Source organism: Sesamum indicum, linkage group LG4 (genome assembly GCF_026168435.1).
Source record: "Sesamum indicum cultivar Baizhima isolate 11 linkage group LG4, ASM2616843v1, whole genome shotgun sequence".
Lineage (NCBI taxonomy): Eukaryota > Viridiplantae > Streptophyta > Magnoliopsida > Lamiales > Pedaliaceae > Sesamum > Sesamum indicum.
In genome coordinates, this window is record NC_142660.1 from 15,193,909 (window position 1) to 15,217,352 (window position 23,444).

General features: G+C 34.1%; 3 protein-coding genes and 1 long non-coding RNA gene across 5 annotated transcripts; 3 read left to right on the forward strand and 1 right to left on the reverse strand.

Annotated features, from left to right (window-relative positions):
- The first annotated feature begins 65 nt into the window (after positions 1-65).
- LOC105160844 (PRA1 family protein B1) lies at positions 66-2,250 on the forward strand. 2 transcript variants are annotated; one of them, XM_011078342.3, is made up of 2 exons: positions 66-861; positions 1,998-2,250. In XM_011078342.3, exon 1 carries the CDS (start codon positions 174-176, stop codon positions 810-812), a length of 639 nt encoding a protein of 212 aa, XP_011076644.1. In that variant the 5' UTR covers positions 66-173; the 3' UTR covers positions 813-861; positions 1,998-2,250. The 2 variants fall into 2 exon arrangements, with proteins under 2 accessions (XP_011076644.1, XP_020549118.1); XM_020693459.2 differs by lacking the exon at positions 1,998-2,250 and adding an exon at positions 999-1,467.
- Positions 2,251-8,674: 6,424 nt separating this feature from the next.
- LOC105160845 (uncharacterized) lies at positions 8,675-13,283 on the reverse strand. The gene is made up of 5 exons (XR_847719.3): positions 13,127-13,283; positions 10,448-11,762; positions 10,248-10,351; positions 9,665-10,139; positions 8,675-9,457 (listed from the first exon to the last, which is right to left on the reverse strand). It is a non-coding gene; the product is annotated as an uncharacterized LOC105160845 (long non-coding RNA).
- Positions 9,071-11,732, forward strand: LOC105160846 (laccase-12). Its single transcript, XM_011078344.3, has 6 exons — positions 9,071-9,204; positions 9,293-9,444; positions 9,574-9,818; positions 9,970-10,098; positions 10,533-11,489; positions 11,594-11,732. The coding sequence occupies exons 1-6, from the start codon at positions 9,082-9,084 to the stop codon at positions 11,722-11,724; spliced, it is 1,737 nt and encodes a 578-aa protein (XP_011076646.1). The 5' UTR covers positions 9,071-9,081; the 3' UTR covers positions 11,725-11,732.
- Positions 13,284-19,750: 6,467 nt separating the features above from the next.
- On the forward strand, positions 19,751-22,156 carry LOC105160847 (dehydration-responsive element-binding protein 2C). The gene is made up of 2 exons (XM_011078345.3): positions 19,751-20,031; positions 20,714-22,156. The coding sequence occupies exons 1-2, from the start codon at positions 20,009-20,011 to the stop codon at positions 21,816-21,818; spliced, it is 1,128 nt and encodes a 375-aa protein (XP_011076647.1). The 5' UTR covers positions 19,751-20,008; the 3' UTR covers positions 21,819-22,156.
- Positions 22,157-23,444: the final 1,288 nt, after the last annotated feature.

Sequence of the window (23,444 nt, forward strand, 5' to 3'; positions counted from 1 at the left end):
CATATCATAATAAATTTACACAAATCTCCAGAAAATGTCGGTGCAAATTATCCCAAGCAAAAATAATAAAGTAGCTGGCGCTGGCCGTAGATGCCAAACTCATGTTGGGGGCGTTAGAACTGATTCCTATACTCTAAGAAAGCGTCCCCCAATTTTCTCTCTCTAGATCAGCTATGGCCGCCCCGGCTACGCTCCCGATCTCCAATCCCCAATCGGAATCCCAGCCACCGATCGCCACCCCCGCTTTCCGCGCCTTTCTCTCCCGCCTCAACGCCACCGTCCGCCACGGCTTCTCTCAGCGCCGCCCCTGGTTGGAGCTTCTCGACCGCTCCTCCTTCTCCCGTCCTGACTCCCTCGCCGAAGCTGCCTCCCGCATCCGCAAAAACTTTTCCTACTTCCGCATCAACTACATCTCCCTCCTCGCCCTCTCTCTCGCCTTCTCTCTCCTCTCCCACCCGTTTTCCCTCATTGTGTTATCATCCCTCCTCGCCGCGTGGCTCTTTCTGTACTCGTTCCGTCCTTCGGATCAGCCGGTTGTGGTTGCGGGCCGTACGTTTTCTGATCGCGAGGTTCTGGGCATTTTGGTGGTGTCTACTATAGTCGTGGTGTTCCTAACCAGCGTAGGGTCGCTGCTCATCTCCGCCTTGCTTGTCGGCCTTGCTGTGGTTTGCACGCACGGTGCTTTCCGCATGCCTGAGGATTTATTTTTGGATGAGCAGGAGCCGATTAATTCTGGGTTTCTCTCGTTCCTAGGTGGGGCTGCCTCCTCCGCTGCGGCTGCAGCTGCTCCTGCTGTTGCCACGCGTGTGTAACTCAGTTGTCTTCAGATCTGATCGGTTTTAATGGGATTCAAACCGAAAGGTACGTAATTCTAGTCAGGCTTTTCGACCTTAATTGAGTTCAGTTCGACTGAGTTGTGTATCCTTCGACAGAAATAGAGCAATTGTATTCTATTTTGGGTATTTACTTAAACATTTTGTATCATTGATTTAATACAGGATCTAAATTGTAAGATCTTTGGTTGAATGGTTTACAAATTTTTACTTCATTCTTAGCCTTTGACGATCCGCAGAAGATTTATTGTGATATCTTTGGTTCGTGCTTCAAAGTGGCTGGTGACTGAACATTTATTGTGATATCTTGAAATATTGAATTGGCTTATAGAGTGCAATTCATTTTTTTCATTTTCTCTCGTGTAATTAAGCTAGAAGGAAGTGGGAGGGCATTATATGACAGACACTGGAAAGTTTAGGGGACACAGGAAGTAGGCGGGTTTCATGTTTGTAGAATGTTGTAAAAGTAATCTAGCAGTTCTGTATTTAGGTCTGGATTTAGAGACCCAAGAATGATGGTCGAATCCTGTGCTGCCTCGTAAGCTTTATTGGTAAAGTACAAGTATTATGGCAATCCGTAACTCATCTGAATGTTTGATTTGGATTCTAATAATAAACGCATTGTTTATGTTCATAGCTCTGTGAGTTACCTGTACTCTTCGAGCTAAAGGGACTGTGTTTTTTCAACTGTTAGAAAAATTGAACGTAATTTATATGGAAATATGAAGGAATTAAATCGGATAACCGAAAGGGGTCAGAAACTAAGCTGGGAGCACATATATGTAGTAGTCAGAATTTGCATTTATATGTTCTGGATGCACTTTATGTGCAGACTTGAGAGTAGAACATCCATTTATAATAGTGGAGTGTTAGTTTCAAGTACCGCTACAATCCTTTAGTTTTGAAACAATATTGTGAACTTGCTTAATAGGGCCTTCTTGTCCTCATAATTTGTGTCAAATGCTGGTGTTTGCCCTTCCTAGCAATGGACAATTTCCATAGCTGAAGGTTGAGGATTTCCTACCCTCAATCTTCTCAAGGCAAAATTATCAGTTGCACTTGTTCAAATTTCTGAGAAATTCTAGACCGATTTTCTGCATAAGATGGATTTAGTATTGTCCAAATGCACCAAATAGACTGTGATTGTCAATATTGTTGGTTCAGTGTATGGCCTGCAGCTTGTAGTTATGGTGTTCATCACTCGGCCTTCTGCGTTCATATGTGTTCTTGTACACAATCTAGCCAAAGAGAAACGATGATAACAATGACGTAAGGTACTGTTCAGCCATAGACAAACTCTTCCATGTTTATGATAATGCTACACTTGAGCTTTTTGCGCATATATCTCATTCGAGTGTAAAGAATGCTTTCTTTTGTGGAGCTTCAGCTGTTTGTTAACTTGTTTTACAACGACCAACTGAGTATGGCGAGTCCCCAGCACTTATTCCACATTTCTGTTAACTGAAAGACTTCCATAGATTGTTAGCAGGGTGTTTTTATTTAAATTGACTGCAAGCACAGAAGTGAAGTCGTCTCACCTTTTTCTCCTACTGCAATTATTGCTGTAAAAATCGAGGTGGGTAATTTCATTGTAGTTGCTCCATGTTTAGATGGTGTTTACTTGCTAAGTGTGATGTCTGATTACCGCGATATCAAATGAGTTTGTTTAAGCAGAGTGCAATAAAAAGAAAAAATACATAAATAGAACAACGATAAATAACTTGCATCAATGCATCAATGGGGTCACAAATCATAAATAATATTTGTGTTAATTGTATTTAGCAAATATTTCAAGTTTTTTAGTGAATCAGCTAATATTTGAATTATCAATAAGTCAAAATTGGTGAATATATACACATATATATAATAATAATATGTGAGTATTTGGTCTCATTTTATTCAAGTTACTATAATTTAATTATCATTATAATATTGATGTATATTGAGATAAGTTATTTTAATCTATATACCACTATTTATATCGAAATTATAAATAATATCTACAATAATTAATTGTAAGTTATTTATTAGTAACTTTTTTAACATTAGTTATAATTAAAAAAATTTAAATTTTATTATAATAATAATAACATATAATATTTATAAAAATAAAAAACTGAAAAATAAATAAATAAAAACAAGGCTACTCGCCGTGGCTGGAGCGTCGGCCGTGTCTTGTCAAGGCTTGACAGCCACAAAAGAAAAAAAACAAATGATTTCTAGTCGTCCACGACTCGAAATCTTGGACGGTGTTTTCGATTTTGAGAAGTGGATGTCATTTACGACTCAATTTTTTATTTAAAAAAAAATCAATGTGTCTAGGATTCGATCTAAATTTGTTATATTATTTAAAAAATATTATTTTATCTTTTTTTATAATAAATAAATAATTAAGCCATCATTAATCAGTAGAATTCAATTTATTAAATTCTCAAATATTACATATATACCCCCAAACATTCTTATTTTTCCAATCTTCCCTCCCTTTTTTGGAGGGTGTTTTGGGGTTAGAGAAAATCAGTTTAAATTCAAAAGTAAATACAAATAGGAAGAAAAACAACAAGATACGACACCTAATAATTAAATTATTTTGCAGTTAATTAAATTATTTTGGGGTAACAGCCAATTCATGTGGAAGCTTATTAAAATTATTCGAGCCATAAAGTAAATTAAAATTAAGAATAATTATATTTATACCTCCTGATCTGTATACAATTTACACAAATCATCCCTGTTATTTGCAGAATTACAATAATTACACCTGACAACCAAAAAATAAGAGTAGTTTGTGTAATGATACTAATATTTTTAGAGTGTCGTGTAATTGTTCAAAAAAATAAGGGGTGGTTTGTGTTAGAGGTAATGATATTTTGGTGGGTGTATATGTAATTATCTAAAAAGTAGGAATAATTTGTGTAAACAGACCATAGATTAAGAGGAGTAAATTTAATTATCTGTTAAACTTATATAGTTGCAATTATTTAGGATAAGCTCTGCAAGAAGCTGATCACATATATTCCAGAGCTTTTTTATTGAAAATAAATTAAAATGAATGCTTTTTGTCTTATATAATTTATGATTTGAATGGCTTAAATTAAGTTTATTAAGCCAAAGTTTATAAATTTCTTCTCCCCAAATTTTGCAGTTCACAGATAAAATTATAAGTATTTATTTTTTTCCCCAAATACTTCAATTTTAGTTTTGAATAACTCCTAATTTTACTAGAATTGAATTTATGATTTCTATGATTTATTTTCGTCACAAAAATAAAAATTAAGGATAATTATACTTTCCTCCCATGAGATTTGGTGTAATTACAAGTAGATTCCTTGTGGTTTGAGGAATTACATATAGAATTCCTAAAATTTGCTTTTGTCAAGTAAATAAGTTCGTTCGTGGTCAAAATTTATTGAATTTGTTGATATAAACTAAAAAAAATTGAATGGTAAATTGATATTTACTATTGATTGACTTATTACTGATTTATTGTAGGTCAAATAAATCTTTTATCACTAAACTACCCTTATAGCGGTGAAGATATACCTCCTCATATGCATTAACATGTGAAGATGTATAAGAATAATATGGTTATAAAATGATTTATTTGACCAACAATAATTCAGTATAAGTCAATCGACGGTAAATACGGATTCTTCACACGTGAATACATGTCTTTTTACTGTTATAAGGGTAGTCTGATTGTAAAAGATATATTTAAACTGCAATAAATCAATTATAAGTCAATCGGGAGTAAATATGAACTTTTATTCAGTTTTTCTTTTTTGTTAATACATCAAATTCGATAAATTTTGACTGGAGAAGGAACTTATTTATTAGATAAAAATAAATCTAAAAAATAACTTTTTCAGATCATATAAAATTTATGTATAATTATATTAAATTTAAAAAAAAGAATATAATAATTCTAAAAGTTATTACAAATACTGTTCTTACCGAACGATATATAAGTGAAGAAAAGTAATTAAAGCACTCATTCTATTAGTACTTGTGTACTTTTTCATTTATGACGAATTCCTTAACCTTTCGAGGTGACCACCTAGCCTTTCATGTTGTATTGTAGTACTATTTATTTAATAAAATTTATATTTATCGAAAAAAAAATAAAAAAATTAAAGCACGTGGTAAAGTTGATTGGACTACATCTAGACTATAGTTAGAAAGACAGCATTATTACTGAATTAGGTGTCCAATTCCATCATTGCCTTGCCTCCTACATAGACATAGACACACTCACCAATCAATCCTAGTTTAGTTGCTGCTCCCAACTATTATTAACACAAATTACATACATACACCATCTCATAATTCCTCAAAAAAAAAAAAAAAACAAAAAAACAAAACATATAGAAAGAGAAAAATGAAAATAAGTAACTATGTGTTGAAAACATATGGTATGTTTGGATTTGTGTTTTGAGGTAATTTAAAATAAGTTGTGTAGGTTTGATGTTTGAATTTGAGAGCAAAAAATTACTGTTCCTTGTCAAATCATATCTCTTTTATATATAAATATGTATATATATAAATATTATATGTTTATAATAGTAGGTGTTGATGATTAATATATAATTGTTATAGTTGTCGACAGTTGTTAGATAGTTGATATTAATAACTATTACTAATTTACTCAGAAAATAGTAGTTCATCGCTTTTACTTCAAGAAAACGAGAATTGATTCTTTCATTGTCCCACTAGGTGTAAAAACATCACTAACCAATCATATAGTAAACTATGATGTATGGATACGGACACAGCGACATATACACAATACAATACGGACATGGCGACAGAAAAAATATAAAAAAATTAGGACAGGACATGGCACTGACACGACTATATATAGTATAATATATATTCTTAATTTTTCATAAAATTAAAATATATAAATATAACATAAGTATGTCTTACATCTATATTTTTAATAAATTGTGGCTCAAAAAATACAATAATCAGTTTATTTTAAAAAGAACAGAATGAAAATTTTCTAATAATTTAAATTAGTCAAATTATCGTGAACATAAATCGAATATTTAGTGATTTCATCCTAATACTCTTAGTTTAAGAAGAGTGAATGAATTCTTTTTCTTTTTTATTAAGCCTAAAATTCTTTTTTGTAAAGACAACTCAATTTTTTTTGAAATTATTAAAAAAAATTCAAAACGTGTCTATGGAGTATCCGACGCCGTGTCCTCCAACTTTCGGGGCATGTCCATGTCCGACACTGCGCTGAGTAATTTTTAGAGTCTCCGTGCATAATAAATAGTAAATATAAGAGTAACTTATATTCAGATCCCCAAAATTAGGTCTAAATACACAAATTCTTCACACCTTTTATAATAAATGATAAATACACCTCCTACTTATAGATAAAATTTTTACAACTACATCCCTCGAATCAATTTACATTGACACCCTTTTCCAGAAAAAGTATTTGTAACTTTTGCGAAGAATATAAAGTGTTTGTGTAATTAAACATGCAATTTTTTCCCCCCAAATACAATAACATTAATATTGAGTTGTTGTGGTGTCAATTTTAAATTTTCCATTTTGTTAGTAGAATTCTAAGGAGTTGATTGAATGGAGGGATGAGTGTTAATTGGTTTCATGCAAAGTCAGCAACAAACTTACCAACTTGAAAGCAATTTCATCCCTTTCTTGTTCAACTGTGTTTGATGTGTTTCTCATCAAATCATCTTTATTTTTCTTTCATTCAAAGTCACTTAAATGCTTTCTTAATCCCTAATTATTTTGGATTTTTGACTTTGGGGGAATTGAAATGATGTTTATGCACTAATAAATCATTTTTTTTTTCTTTTTCAATTGTCACGAAAAAAATTGAAAAAAAAAACAAAAATAAATTTTATTCATAAATTACGTTCTCATTTCTAAAATATCTTGTTTTGAAGTTAATAAATTTTAATTTTTTTTAAACAATGTTAAAGAAAAATTGTGAAGACCCTATATCTGATTTAAATGTATTTATTACAATTTTAAATTGTTTCATAGTTTACTATAATAATTATTTTTTAAAAATATCACGATTCATACACTTGCTTGATTCCCTAAGTCTTTTAAAAAGTTTGGTTGAAACCCATCTTAATATGTATAAATTTCAAGAACAAGAATCAATGAAAAACCACAACAACATGCAATGTAAATTAGAAAGAACATAAATAGTGAGAACTATTAGTTTTCGAGGAAATTAAAAAGAAAAATCAGAGTTGATCTATAATGCCTTAGTCTAGTAGTTAAGATGCGATGTTTTATGAATAAATTCGACGCCATGTGTTCGAGTCACCATCAGACGTGTGAGTATTCGTCCCATTTAATATGAATCTATTGTTAAAAAATCAATATATTTCTCAATTTATTGATATTGATATAAAATGTCATTGTTGCCTTAAAAAAAAAAGAGAGAGACAATAAAACATAGAGTAAATTGCAAGAGGCTTCCCGAAATTTTCCATAATTACAAATACCCTTTATTGTTTGAAAAATTATAAATATCCTACAATTAGACAAATGTCAGAGGAGCCCTTGCTATTTACCCTGAAAAATAAGAGTAGATTAATTAAAAAGGTTGACTTTGTATGATGAGAGGCAGGCTACCTACTTGTAGTTTAGTTATAGTTATGTAACTTGTGGTTATGGGATTCTCCAAACTGAACTGTGATGTTGCAAGACCAAATCCAAAACCAGAATCGGATCAAGTCTACAACCATCTTCTTTAATTATTAATAATTCTCACCTAAGCAATCAAACAAACACTTTGAGGGCGACATTCAGTTACGTCCATTGTCATCAAACCTCATCCTTCTGGGATTTCTGTCCACATTTCATCAATTTTTTGATAAAATATAATAAACTTTTGATCCTCCTCGGACAACTGTTTCACACTCTGACATATATTTGTTCTTAGATTCTCTTAGGATGGAGGGTGTGAAATAATCAGTTCATGTATTTCCTGAGTACTATATGGTCACTTTTTAGTGAAATTAAATGTCAAGAAATAATTGAATCTTTGTTTTCCAATGAATGTATTATCTATACTTTTAATTAAAAGAAATATGATTTTTTTAATGATGGTCAAAGGTACAAAATCTTGCCGAATATACTTAATAATAGTTGCGCAAACGACGTTGGTTTTGTTGGTTATGTTAAACCATTTATCCATAAATAAAAATCATGGTAAATGATTTGATTTTAGTCAAAGTCATGTATATATTGATTAATCACGGTCAATTTTTAATTTTTCACACTAGTTTCATTCGATTATGATAAATAATATTGATTTGCCACAAATTTTAAACCATAATCACTTATAACATAGGGTATTAATAATTCATTCTTTTCTAGTGTTGATATACACAAATTAAGTCCAAAGATACAAACACCCTATTGCCCTTTTCAATATTACAGGTACACCCCTTGAGTGGTGTTAGTGCAATGCAACAAGGGGATGCTTGTGTAAATTTTTACCACTCAACGGGGATGTGGTTGTGAACAACTAGAATTTCAAAGGATGTATCTCCAATTTTATAAAAGAAATGTGGTATTTTTGTGTATATAAACATAACATCAGGGAATATCAATGTGATTATTCCAAAATATGAATGTTTGATGATAATCCAATGAGGTCAAAATCTTGCTTTGGAGGTTAAACAAACAAATTATGTTGACTTTTGAGGTTAATTTTTCTCAAACACGAGTTGAAGTAATGTTGAATAACTTGTGTGCTAATGTGAAATAAAGTGGGAAAATTGTGACAAGAATTCCTATTTGGGTGGGAAAAGTGGGTATGAGGAATGAAATACAAGTACAAGTGCATGGGCAACAAGTTTCATCACCTAGAAAGTTTCACAAAAGAACAAGACCATTTTTTTGTAATAATTAATACAACAAAATCTTAAATAATAAGTCTCTGTTAAAAAACCAACCTCAAGAAAATGACTTATGAATCAAGCATAAACGAATATTTTTCCTGATCTTGATCAGCCAGTGGGTGCAACAACTGATACTTAGGGTTGAACTAAATTCTGCCCTCTAATCTGACTATCATAACCTAATCTGCCAACCTCAAGAATGAAGAACCCCCTCTCCCTCCAGTTCTTGTGTATATAAAGGACACCATCACTCCCATTCTCTCACCAGCAAACACCGTTTTTTCCTTCAAATTTTAGCACCTGTAACATCACATTCCACCGAAAATTGCCACACGACTGGAGTGGAAATGGAGGCTTACAGGAATAACAGCAATACCTTTTGTTCCTTTTTCGTGTTCTTCGGCCTCTTGGTTCTCTTTGTGAGCACAATGCCAATAACAGATGCAAAAGTTCACTACCATGATTTTGTCGTATGTCACTTGCCTTGCCTTCATACTTGTTAGCTTCTTGGTTTGCATGGGACATAGATATATGAATTGAGCTACTCTTGTGAAACAGGTGCAAGCGACGCCAGTGAAGAGGCTGTGCAGAACCCGCAGTACTATTACAGTGAATGGGATGTATCCAGGACCAACATTGGAAGTGAACAATGGAGACACTCTAGTGGTCAACGTTGTAAACAGAGCTCGTTATAATGTTACTATTCACTGGTAAATTCTGAACCTGCACGAATACATAATACAAGCAATATTTTATCAGTATGTAATATAGAATATTAGATGCTTATATACTTCTTGACTTTTCGGCTGACTATTAATTCCATGTTACACCAATCATAGGCATGGAGTTAGGCAGATAAGAACTGGATGGTCTGATGGGCCAGAATTTGTGACTCAATGCCCCATCAGACCAGGAGGGAGTTACACTTACCGGTTTACCATCCAAGGACAAGAAGGTACACTTTGGTGGCATGCTCACAGTTCATGGCTCAGAGCCACTGTCTATGGAGCTTTGATCATTCGCCCTAAAGAAGGAGATTCATATCCCTTCCCAAAGCCAAAGCGTGAAACTGCCCTTCTTCTTGGTAACTAATGGCCCTTCATCTATAATGTACAACTCGAGTAGCATAAGAAAAATTGGCTCATCCCCATTGTCCTTTAGAGTTCATTTACTAATACTAATCTTTCTTTCATTATATTCTGAATTGAGAGTTAACTGATGTTGATGGTGCTCAGGTGAATGGTGGAATGCGGATCCCATTGATGTTGTGAGACAAGCCACAAGAACAGGAGCGGCTCCTAATGTTTCCGATGCTTACACAATCAATGGTCAACCTGGTGATCTTTACAATTGCTCTAGCAGAGGTTGGTTTCTGAATCTTTGCTGGTCCAGCTCCATGTAACTCCTTAACACCAAATTAATTGGCTGAGGGTTCAGATTTATTCGAGGTTCTTTCAATTGAAATTTGTCAATAAAAGCCAAATACTGAATATGCAATTGTAAAGACACTTACTAAACATAGATAGCCATAAAAACAAAAATGCCAATGAGTAGGTGGAAGCAGCAATGCAGCACATATGCATCAAAGTTATTCTTGCGTAAATAAGAATAGGTCACCTGACAAAAGAAAAGTATAGAAACTTGAAATCAATAAACACATCATAGTCAAATTGGTCAAAAGAAATGTAAAAGGAAATAATAGACATCATTTACCTGTGTCATATGGGAAACATGACTAATATGCCATCATACACTGACTTAGCTGGGAAATAACATTTTGGTCATCATCCTAATGCAGACACAATAATAGTTCCAGTGGACTCCGGAGAGACAAATCTTCTCAGGGTTGTCAATTCTGCACTCAATCAACAACTTTTCTTCAAGGTTGCTAATCACAAGCTGACAGTGGTTGGAGCTGATGCCTCTTATGTTAAACCCTTCACCACCTCGGTGCTCATGCTTGGACCAGGCCAGACCACTGATATCCTAATCACAGCCGACCAACCACCAGCCAGATACTACATCGCAGCACGTGCCTATGCTAGCGCTCAAGGTGCACCATTTGATAATACCACAACCACAGCGATTCTTGAATATAAATCTGCCCCCTGCCCCGCCAAAGGTGCTACTATCAAGCCAGTTATGCCAACTATGCCGGCATTTAATGACACAGCCACTGCCACCTCCTTCACAACCAGCTTCAGAAGTCCAAGACAAGTGCCTGTGCCGACTAACATCGATCATAATCTGTTCTTCACAGTTGGACTAGGACTCAACAACTGTCCCCCTGGTGCCAGTCGTAGTAGCTGTCAGGGTCCAAATGGGACTCGATTTACTGCCAGCATGAACAATGTATCGTTTGTGCTTCCGTCCAATTTTTCCTTACTTCAAGCACATCAACAAGGTATACCTGGAGTCTTCACGAGGGATTTTCCAGCAAATCCCCCAGTAAAATTTGATTATACTGGAAACGTGAGCCGCACACTATGGCAACCTGTTCCAGGGACTAAGTTGTACCCATTAAAATATGGGGAAACAGTTCAGGTGGTGTTGCAGGGAACAAGTATCTTCACGGCTGAGAACCACCCAATTCATCTTCATGGTTACGACTTCTATATAATTGCTGAAGGCTTTGGAAATTTCAACCCAAGTACAGATACAGCCAAATTTAATCTCGTAGATCCTCCTCTACGAAATACAGCAAGTGTTCCTGTTGGTGGATGGACGGTGATCAGATTTGTTGCTGATAACCCAGGTTAGTGCAGGATATAAACAAATCTATATGCACTTTTAGTTTCTATTTTCTGTTCCATGTTTGTCTCATTGAAAACCCTAATGGATATGTTTAACTACAAACAGGGGTCTGGCTGATGCACTGTCACTTGGATGTCCACATCGGCTGGGGCTTGGCAACTGCTTTCCTGGTAGAAAATGGTGTTGGTGAGCTACAAACATTAGAGGCTCCTCCTGCAGACCTTCCCCTTTGCTAGTTGAAGCAACAGAAGATTTTACAGCAAATTCTGGTGTCCTGCAAGAAGGGAAACCAATATTTTTTCGGTCATAGCATATGAGCTCTATTGTTGTTTCCCCACATTCGGGGGCCAGTTTTCTTTTTTTTTTATTATTGTTTACATGGTCACGTAGGACCAAATCAGGAAAGATGGTGTAACATTCGCCAAAATACACCATCTTTTAACCCCCACATGTTATTTGATTGCAGTTGTATTGTTTTCCCTGAAATCGTGTTTAGAATTTCTGTCATTTTATGCTCCAGTGATATTTCGACTCGGTTTAATATGAGATTTCTTAGTGCCTGTTTTCACTTGTATGAGCAACTGAAAACATAGTAAAGAACAAGCTTTGGCACATAGCATTTTGTGAATTTATTCAAAGGAAAAGCAATGTCATGGTTGGATGAGATTATCAAGAAAATAACTAAATGTTAAGCCAGTAGAAATCATAAAATAAGTTGTCACATAAGCAATATGCTGAAAGGTGAGGTTATAAAAACAACATGAACTGAGTTGTCCACAGAAATGTTCGACACAAGGTACTCATAGTTATCTCAAAAGAACATGTGATCTTAACTGAACTAGCAGAACCCAGCTGATCAATCTCAAGCAAGAAGTCCTCAGAATCTTTCAATCAGTTAGATCAGCTTTTTCCATTCATCAAGTAGGTAACTCCATATTTACTAACATAACGACAGCAATTTTCTAAAATTTTCAAGCCTAATAATTGAAATTTCTACAAAAAGGTAATTTCAGTTTAACTGCTCGAATACTAGACTCATGTTATCAAATATAAAGATGAAAAACACACGTTAAGACCAAAAGTATAGTCCATGATCTCACAATGTTCCAATACCCAGTTCAACTATTTACTTAAAACATAAGTAAAAAGAATCAAAACCATGTAGGATCTCTGCGGTTCGCCTCAAATCTGTCTATATCAAAGTGGGAAAACATGATACTAAACATCCTTTCTACCTAATTTACTCCACAAGAAGCTGATCATTCTCAGGGCTAAGAAGACTAGCTTATTGGCTAAGAATTACACTCACGACAAATTCATGAAGACGCTAGAAAAGAACATGAAAAATCATATTTTAGCTAATCAACGCATTTTACTAATAAATTCACTCAATCCACCAATTGATTACTACATAAAAAAAACACCCTTTTACGTCCAGTTTCAGCTTCTTCGCAGTGCGCTACCCCTTGAGTAGCTTATTCACAATTAGCTCATAAAAACAAGAAAGAGGAAAGAGGAAACACCTTTGTTAATCAACTACTACTGAGTCAATGCAGGTGTACCAGCATGAAATCGAACAAGTAAAAACACTTGCGGAAACTTCCACTACTCATTCCTAAAAGAAGAATAAAATCATACCTCCAAATCAATCAAATTGACTAAAACTATACTTTTAGCATGAATTAGATAAATCGCCCAACAGAAGTAAGCAAGCAACCCGCATTGTTACAGGATTCCCGGATGCCGAAATTTTGCTCCAATCATTATCGATTTTGGGGAAAAGGGGTTTTGGATTTGGATTTGAATGATTTGGGAAATTCGAGTGGGTTTGGGCCTCCAGAGATTACCTTTCTAGTATTGTATTAGAAGGTCCATAACAATGAAGCCCAAGTCCTTCTAGGATTTGGGTCCAAGTTAATAGTCATTACCCAGTAATTTACAATAAATAATTATTACATTGTAAAAATAGACAAACACTCACATAAAATAGAATAAATACATACACATTCGGTAGAACTCAAACTCATAATTTCGAACTTGTTCATGGGACCTTAATCTTAACTTAACAACTAAGCTAAGACTTCATTGATAAAGCTTTTTCTTTTTTGAAACTTGAATTAAAGACTAAAAATTTTAACTCAAAATGGGTCTGGACATACCTGAATAAATCATATGATAAGTATAATATATTTGTCATATAATTGGTATACAATACAAAAAAGTATAACTTATTGCAAGTCAACTGTAATTGCACGTGCTATGCGAACGATTTGATTCAGCCAGACTTAATTTGAATAAATATTTCCACTCAAAGCGGTTGTGATTGCTTATGTTTTTACCTCATCTCATCTCAATGAGAAAAAATGAAATGGAATCAATTTGGTTGGGATTAAATATCATTTTTTTCTTTAAGTATGTGACAAGACGTAAGATAAAAATATAATGATAATAGTTGATGTGATGTGTAAAAACTGTTAAATAAAAAAATAATAATAATTATAAGTGATATGATATGTTTTTGTTGAAATTAGTGAAATACATTTGAGATCATTTTCCATTCGAATGAGAAAATTATCCCACAACCAAACACCATGACTTGATCGGATGGAATGGGATGAGAAATATCTGTGAGGTTACCTTCTCATCTCTTATATAACAACCTCTAATAAGGTTTGATATAATCAAAAATACTTCTTTATTATTTAAAAATTATAAATATTTTCCAAATATTTGATGAAATTATTTAATTCTAAGATAGAAGTATAAAATTGTCAACTTTGCACTTATTGTATTTTGTTTTTAAATTTGTAAAAATAAATCGAAGAGGATGGATGAAAAAATTTTAAAATTATAAAAAAAATTATCCACATAGTCCATAAAAAAATAAAAAAAATAAAAAAAATAAAAATTCTTAATCACAAGGGCATTTTGGTAGTTCATCACAAAAAATAGATAAAAACTTAAAGGATTGAGATAATTGTTAGACGGTCGTTAAAATCAAGGGAGAATAGATAATCTTTCAAACAACGAAAGGATATTTATAATTATGCCAAACTCCAACCCTTAATTGAATTATAAATTTATTAATCATTTATATCATACCTAATTTAGCGTGCAGGATTGAGTTGAATATCCAACCCAATCTTACATAGTCCTTTGTCTACCTTCAAGAAATTACATTTCAAGAAAAAAAAATAAAAAAAGAAAGAAATAGAAAAAAACAGATAATTGTCATATCATACTTATCGTAAAGGTATAATTGCCATATTTCAAAATTAGTATGACTGAAGAGGATATTTATTTATATAAATAATATATTAAAATTTATGAGGACATAATCATACAATAACTAGTAAATGATGGGTTAATATATGGCTCCCACACTTTTCAAAGAAGCAAAAATTGAGAGTGAAATGATGAATGAAGAAAGAAGGCAATGGCGCAATGCACCTTCTGGCTTTACCTCTCCAGAAACCCACTAGAACCGTGTTTTACAGTGCATCAGCAGTGGCCACTCTCGGGAAAGAGGGCAGTCAATTAACGCTTCTTTCTGTCACCACTGATGTCACTCAAGCCACACGATTTTTACACCAATCCAGACGTGCTCCACTCCAAGGACTCCGCTCCCCACACGTGGCGTGCATGCACGCCTCCTGGAGAGCGCTAGTTTGTTGGAGGTGGTCCCCACTTTATCCTTAGCAAGAAGATCTACGGATGGATGATGTCACCCTGGCAGTGTCGGGACGCGCTCTCAGCTTTGGAACCAACTCCGGATAATTCCGATTTATTCCTTTTTTTTTAAATTTGTGCTCACATTAGTTTTGTTTCCCAACGACAATACCAAAAGTGCAAACGGTGCCTATTTTGTGGTACTTTTTGTAAATTATGATATGTATTACAATTAATTCTAAATTATGGTATTAAAATTATAATTATTTTTACTTTTTAAACACCCCTTCTCTCTCGGTCCCTTATAGGAAGACACTTAATTTAACAACCACGTACAATATACGTGACTTTGCTGTTAGATTTCTAAAGAAAGTACTGAAGCCGCAAATGGTTCATTGTTATAGCCTATTTTCATTTATTTTTTAGGATAAATTGCATAACACCCTCATGTATTTTAGAAAAATAGGACGAAATCCCCTTAAATTATATTTATAGGCAAAAAATCCCCTGTTATCTAAATGCAGCAAAATACCCTGTCTAACGGAGACACGCATTTTGTGCTTGTTGTCATTGTTTTTTGTTACTTTTGAGGTTTTTTAGGTTGACAAATGTCCAATTTGATAATTTTGTTTGATATTTTAGTGTGCACATGTTTTAAATTAACAATAAAAATACAAAAATTAATATACTAGAAATTTCACTTTTAAAATTAAAAATTTATATGAATATAAAAAAAATCACTTATAATATTATATATTATTAATTAAATTAAATTATTATTTAATTTGAATATATTTTAATATTTATTTAAAAAAATACTAAATAAATATAAACACACCTAAAAGTTATATCAATTTTTTTAACTTATATAAAATATGAACATTAAAACTATTATATATAATTTAAATTAAATATTTAATCTTTTCTTATTATTTTATATTTTGTCAAACTAAATAATTTTACTTAATTTTTTTTTTTTTACCTTCTTTTCCGTCGGCGATGAGGAAAATTGGGCGACAGAGGTCGACCTCCGTCGCCTAGAACCTGGATGGTAGGGGCAACATTCATTTTTTTTTATGTTTTCTTCTTCTTCTCAGTCGGTGCCGGCGATGGAGGTCGCAACCTTTCTACGGAGCGGCGACGATGTTGATAATGACAACGTTGCCCAATCTAGGTGGCAATGGCTTCGGCGCCCATGTAGCGGCGGCCGTTGCCGCCATATATGTATATATAGTGTATATATAAATAAAAAATATATTTAAATTACTTAAAATTTGGAGCATCTATTTTTTTACATTAAAAGATCAATGATTATATAATAAGAGTATAACGATCAATTCAACAAAAATTAAACGCTGTTAGGACTTACATAACAAAGGAGGAAATATTTAATATTTTGAAAAATATAGGAAAATTTTTATCTATTTTTTAATACAGGAATTTTTTATCTATCTTTTTTAACACAAAGGGTATTTAGCCAAATTTTAAAAATATAAAGGGATTTTATACAATTTACCCTATTTTTTTTAAATCGGGGTACTAATATTGTAAGAGTCCTTAAACTATGACACCAAATTTCTCTTAAATATTTTTAAGTGTTTCTTATTGAAAATAAATTTTAAATAATTACTTTGATATATAGTTTATATTTTTTAAATTAGTTTAAAAGTAAACTCATATAAGTTGAATGGTATAAAATTTTCCCCAGTACCCATCCACTTCTTCGATTTATTGGTAAAAAACTATACATATTCCTCTTATGGAGAGATTCCCGAGGGGGTCGATCACCCTTGGTTTTCATGAATCCATCAGACTTAGCTTTATCGTCTAAGGAGGTCAGTGACAGTGGCCTCTCATTACTGACATAAAGTATTTGGAGATTACTCACACGCTTCCACCAATTCACAGGGATAATGATCGAATTGTTTGGAGATTTGCCGGTGGAATCCCTATGACCCAGCTCTACATCGATTATTTGATCCACCAGGCCCGAAAGTAGGCTGGGCTTCACTATTTTCTGGAGATTTAAAGATACCTCGCCACATATTTATCTTATGGCTTGCTATGTTGGAGAAACTACCTACGACGGACAAACCATGGTTATCGCACTTAGGTAGATGTGTATTATGTGATGAGGATGAGGTGGAGACACACACACACACACACACCCCTATTCTTCCGATGTCGATATAGTCGTCAATGCCTTCAAGCAATTAGACGAGTTGTACGCTTTCCGTAGCCCAATAGAAATTGGACGACAGATGTTGAGTGAGCTGCAAGGAAGTGGAGGGGTAAACATATCGTCAATGTAGCCTATCGCGTATTACTGGGTGCGTGTATCTACCATATATGGAGAGAGAGAAATCTTAGGCGATTCGAGCATACTGAGCGGAACCCGAATATTGTAGCTAGCTTAATTGTGGAGGATGTTAGACAGCGTATACTTGATATTACCTTAGCTAGCTCTGTTAGTACATACGCACTTTATAGATTGTGGCATATCTCTTGGCCTGTTGAGGGAATTAAACACTACCTGATTCATGATTGTTGTACTATATCTTTTCCTACTTATGAAAATTACACTTACCGAAAAAACTATACATATTAAGTTTTTTTTTTTTTGCAAAATACTTCAATTATAATTTTATTTTTTATTTTTACTTTTTTCTTCAAATACTTTTGATTTTTATTTAATTGAATTTACATTTTTTTAGTAAATTATTAGCCTAACAAAAATAGAAGCTACCGCAACTTGTTGGCTCGCCTAATGCTTGTTCTATATTTGATCTAAAATAAGTCAAATCTTAACATATAACTTAAATGGACCGGATCAAATCCAACTTGATGAAGAAACTTTAGAAATTAAAATTCAACCCTTCAATTCTATTATCTTTTCAAATCCAACCCCTGAATTCGTCGCCATATACATACAACTCCTTACCAATATCCTGTCTAATTTGGACAATATACTAACTCCTTAACAGTATACTGTCTAATTTGGACAATATACTAAGAAGTTATTAAGGGTAAATTACAATGAGTTAGTTTTAGGTTTGTCACAATGACAGATTTCTTTTTGTTATTTAAAAAATTATAAATACCTCTCTGAATTAACGGTTGTTTAATAAGAGACATTTGTTAAATAATTATTAATTTTAGAATGATATTATAATTTCTCAAATAATAAGAATGTATTTGTAATTATAATAAAATTTAATGAAACCCATTGTAATTTATCCAATTATTAATTTTATACGTCGATCCTCAACTTTTATCGTAAAATTGGTGTAATCTCATGTTGCACTTTAGATACACAAATTACATCTACAAAATTCATATAATTTCATGTGTAATGAAAATATTTTACATAGAATGTGTATATATAAAACAAAATACGAAAAATAGTATGAATTGTACTAGAGATTGGTACGTTTTGATGTACGATAGCAAGCCAATCGAGATTATTTTATCAAATACTTTATTGTGTCTTTTATATTTTAAAATAAAATGTTCCTGTTTTTTTAATTTGTAATCGATATTCAAAGCAGTATTTAATTACCATAAATTAAGACTTATATCCAAAAAATTCTCAATTAAATCGTAATAAAAAGAAAAATAATTTGCATGATAAATTGACATCTCAAGATTCTGAAATGTTTTAGTATTTGGGTAAATTATATATTCCTTTATTATAATACCAAATTATTAATTTATGACTACATAGCACTTTGCTATTATAGAAAATAACAGTTGAATAGCAAATCAGATCTATTACCGTAAATCAATCGCATATCGTGGTTCCATTTAATAAATATATATAGAAATAAATTAATTTTAAAATAATTAAATAAAAATACAAAACTATATAATCATATATTATTATAATAGAAACGAAAAATAACATGTTCCGTATCCTAATTCAGAGTCTTTTGCTCTCATTAATTACGAAATTCTTACTTTTAGTAACATATACATTAAAAAAATAACAGTTTTGGTCATATGACAGTTTTCAGTTAGATATTTAAGAGAATATGCTACCTGACCGTTAAGTGGACGGGATTAAAAGTAGTATATTTTTCAAAGTTTTAGGATCATTTGTATCTAGCGGAATAAAAAATGGAAAGTATCTGACGGCCACATGCTTAGCACTTGATATTGTCTTTTAAGATATCTAATAAAAAAAAAAAATACTATCTTTTAGAAATTACAAAAATAAAGTAAAAAGTCGAGACCAAAATTATTCTTTGAAAAAAAACCATTAAGTTGTGTAACAAAAAGTGTTATTTCAGCCAATAAAAGTACATGGATTGCTAAATAGGGAAGTAACGAGGAAAGGGGGCGAAACTGAAGTTTGACCAAAATACTGGGGCCAAAAGTGTGAAAATGGAAGGACTGAACTGAGACTGTTGCTTAGCACACAAGCAAAAATCAGTGGGCACAGCAGCACACAACCAAAACCCTCCTCCATCAGTAAAAATGTGTGGTTCTGGAAAGTTCACGTGACACGTGCCATAATCTCCGGCACCGAGAGGGCCACGTCACCCCTCCAAAACCTAATAGAAAAATCTGGACGTGCAATTTGGGAGGCCGCGGAAATATCTAGAGAAGGCTATAAATAAGCCAGCAGCGCTGTCTGAGAGAGGATTTCTCTTTTGATTCACTCTTTGCATACGAAAAGTAGACAAAAAATCAAACAAAGCTCTCCGGAAAGATCAACAAGCACGCGAAGTCGCGAACTGTTTTTTCTTTATTGATTGAGGAAGATATTTATTTATCCGGGCGTTACGCGGAAAGAAGAGGGTAAAGCTGAGATTCTTGGTGAAGGCTTCGGAATTGGGTTTGGAGAATCGCATGTCAGTGGAGACTGTTGAGAGGTATGTTTGAGTTGATCTGTGAATTGGGGATTCTTGTGGAGTTTTTCTGGTTTTGTGTTGTTTTTGAGGGTTGTCATTTTTGTTTCCTCTTTTTGGTTTTGCTTTACATCTCTGTGGGTTTTTGTGGTTTTGAGTTTGATTGGTCTTTCTGCCCTGTTTTGGGATTTGGTGGTTCTGTGGGCCGAGGCGATTTGGGAAGTTTTTCTTGCTTCTTTCTTCCGTTTTTCTGCTGCTGCTTCTGCCTCTGCCTCTTTTTCTTCTTTCAGCAAGTTTTCCTTTGTTTTTTTTTAGTAGTTCTGGTGTTTGGATTTTATTCGTCAAAATTGGGTGTTGCTGGGGTTCCTTGGCTGCTAAGATAAGCAGTTTCTAGTCAATAGTGGGTTTTCTGAACTGAAGTATTGGCGCGTGTGCATTGGTTTTTTTATGATAAGCATAAAAATTAAGTAAAAGTATTGGTAATTTTGATGGTGAGGTGTGAATCGCTCTCTGTTTATCTAATGTGTTGTGAGGCTATTCTACGCTGTGATATGGTCCGAGTATGGTTAATCTTCTGTTGTTATGTTGTGGGCTTTTTGATTGTTATGTGGGAGCTGGGTGTAGCAATTGATTTTCGTAATTGATTTTGAATTATGGCAACATTTTATGTTCAGTGGCTAACTCGGGACTGTTGCTCTTGTTGCAGAGATACTAAAATGGCTGTGTTAGGTCAAGATTCTAATTTGGTGTCTCAACCTGTGGATTACACGAGGAAGAGGAAATCAAGAAGTCGTAGGAGCGGAACTAAGAGTGTTGCGGAAACACTTGCAAAGTGGAAAGAGTACAATACTACCCTCGACAGTGACAACAAGATGGTGCGCAAAGCCCCGGCCAAGGGGTCGAAAAAAGGGTGTATGAAAGGAAAAGGTGGGCCAGAGAATGCTCGTTGCAATTACAGAGGTGTTAGGCAGAGAACATGGGGTAAATGGGTAGCTGAGATAAGGGAGCCACATAGGGGAAGCAGGTTGTGGTTAGGTACCTTTGGCACTGCGCTTGAGGCTGCTTTGGCCTATGATGAAGCGGCTAAGGCTATGTATGGTGTCTGTGCACGGCTCAATTTCCCCAGTTATAGTTCATCAAAAGACTCTGCCAAGGAGTCGTCTTCCCTTCTGACAACATCTGCGTCCGAGTCCACCAATTCCAGCATTTCTGATGTTTGTCTTGGTGAGGTGAGGCCAAAGCTTGGTATTGCTGAGATAAAAGGCGAAAATGGGTTGCAGATTTCTCAGAAGCCTGCGTTAAATGAAGCTAGCACGCCAATGAGTGTAGTGAAAGAGGAAGTCGAGGAAGAAGCTCAGACAGGGGAAGTGAAGGAAGGTAAAGGGGAGGACGTTAAGAAAGAATCCATGGAATGCTTGTATGATAGTGGATTTAATCCAATGGATAAACCTTATCCTGAGGACCGAAGTGCTATGGCTCCGCTGCATCAATTTAATAATTTTCCGCTGGATGAGATGTTTGATGTTGATGAGCTTCTTGCGGCATTGGATGCTGCTCCACGCCAAGCGTCGGGGCATCAGGTGGGACCTGGAGCATATGGCGGCCATCCCTCCGAAGCTGCTTGTGGCAGTGGATCCTTTGCCGATATGTCAGCTCGTTGGCAGCATTCCGGGTCAGAGTTGTTTGGGAGCGAGCAAACTACTTCTGGATACGAGAATGGCTTGGACTTTCTGAAACCAGGGAGACAAGAGGACTACAATTTCTTGTTGAGTGATTTATTCTTGGATTTGGATTCAGACTTGGCCATATGAAGCGTGGGTTTGCAGCGGATGGCCAAATGGAAACTGAAGAGGATATACTAGTTATGGGTAGTCATAGCATCTTTTGATATTAGGCTGGAACTCCTTCCAGTGAAAGAGGACCTTTGTGTTTCGACTTGCTGTTTGTAGGCAACATGTGTCTGTATTCTTTTTCTGCTAACCCTTTGTCTTATTTATTACAAAATGACCATAAGCTAATTCTGTACAAGTTTTAGGCGTACGGGGATGGCTGTGGTTCTCTAAACATGGATCTTGAAAGAGGAAAGATCGTTCTGTACAGATGTTTTAAGATGCTTTCAGTTTTACACATATATATCTTGGTTTTTGAATGCGTGGTTTGTTACTTCCTTTACTTGAGATGATGACCAGAGTGTTCAAGTATGCATCTGTTATGTTTTTGCTGTACACAGAGGATGCGAGCGGGTGTATATCCCAGGTGTTGAGGTTGTCTTGCTTGGTTGCATGACTGTGTATGAACCATCTTTACAGTGGAGCTTGTGACTGAGCTTGAAAAGCGCACATAGGTTCTGTACTCTGGTAATTGTTGGTGTTTGAATGAGGGGAAGAGCAACTCTTTTGACGGGGGTGGCAAAACATACTATACTAGCTGGTGCGGCGAGATGCGGAAATCGAGTCGTTCTAGGTTTGCTGATATTGAACAACTTAGGTAGGATAAACCTAGTTTGTTACAATATATAGTTAATTTCTCCAGCTCATCCATCATGAAACTCGAGTGCCCGGGAGCTGATACCTAAACAAAAGCAGGAAAGCTATGGCATATCTTTCTTTACCATCGCTTCCCGTAAGAGATAAGAGTCAAAGAAAGAGGTCTACCTTCCTCGTTGGGTTCATTCCCCTCAATGTTCCCGCTTGATAATGCGTTGACCTTTGCCGCTTAAATAGTTGGCCAGTTCGCCTATATTCTCTATTATAGGCTATTAATCCGTCCATATGGACAACGGATGGCAAAAATTTGTAAAATTTTTAGAAAGAATTATTTACTTAATTCATGTAAAAATATATAATTTTTTGACAAATAATTAAATTATAATTCATAGTCTATAGGAGAACTCCAGTAGTTTATCAAAATAAAAAATCCAACAGAGAACAACAAATTGGATTAGCTATTGAATGCTTGCTAAAATTAGGATGGTGTTGAGGAATTTTCATATAATAAAAAGGCATTCGTAATTATGCTAAATTTTAGAAGAGCTTGCTGTAATATATCTTAATTAATATTTATTATGATATTTTGCTTCTAATCATGATAATAGATGAAGAAAAGTCAGGATTTTTCTAGTGACAACATCTATCCTACATTATGTATATAGGAAAAATACAATTTTTAGTGAGGAGGAAGAAGATTTTAATTAAAGTGAAAAAGGAGAAGCAAAGTCAATTTTCACGAACGTTGGATTACATGGATATATCTTTTGACAATTCTTTTGCTAAAAAATCATTACATTTCTCCAACCTCTCAGAAGTACTTTTTTATTTTATTTTCTGAGTTGTCGGGTGGGGTTGAGAAGCCCACACATATACTATTAAATTTTATTCATTTGTTTTTATTTAAATATTTAGAAATTATTGACATAATTAATTAGTCGGTGAAGTTGA

Bases quoted from the DNA above. Each gene is read 5' to 3' on its own strand.
- LOC105160844 (XM_011078342.3), top strand. From the start codon at position 174: ATGGCCGCCCCGGCTACGCTCCCGATCTCCAATCCCCAATCGGAATCC.
- LOC105160846 (XM_011078344.3), top strand. From the start codon at position 9,082: ATGGAGGCTTACAGGAATAACAGCAATACCTTTTGTTCCTTTTTCGTG. The intron at 9,205-9,292 runs GTATGTCACTTG...CTTGTGAAACAG, and splicing joins TTCACTACCATGATTTTGTC to GTGCAAGCGACGCCAGTGAA. The intron at 11,490-11,593 runs GTTAGTGCAGGA...AACTACAAACAG, and splicing joins ATTTGTTGCTGATAACCCAG to GGGTCTGGCTGATGCACTGT.
- LOC105160847 (XM_011078345.3), top strand. From the start codon at position 20,009: ATGTCAGTGGAGACTGTTGAGAG. The intron at 20,032-20,713 runs GTATGTTTGAGT...CTCTTGTTGCAG, and splicing joins TCAGTGGAGACTGTTGAGAG to AGATACTAAAATGGCTGTGT.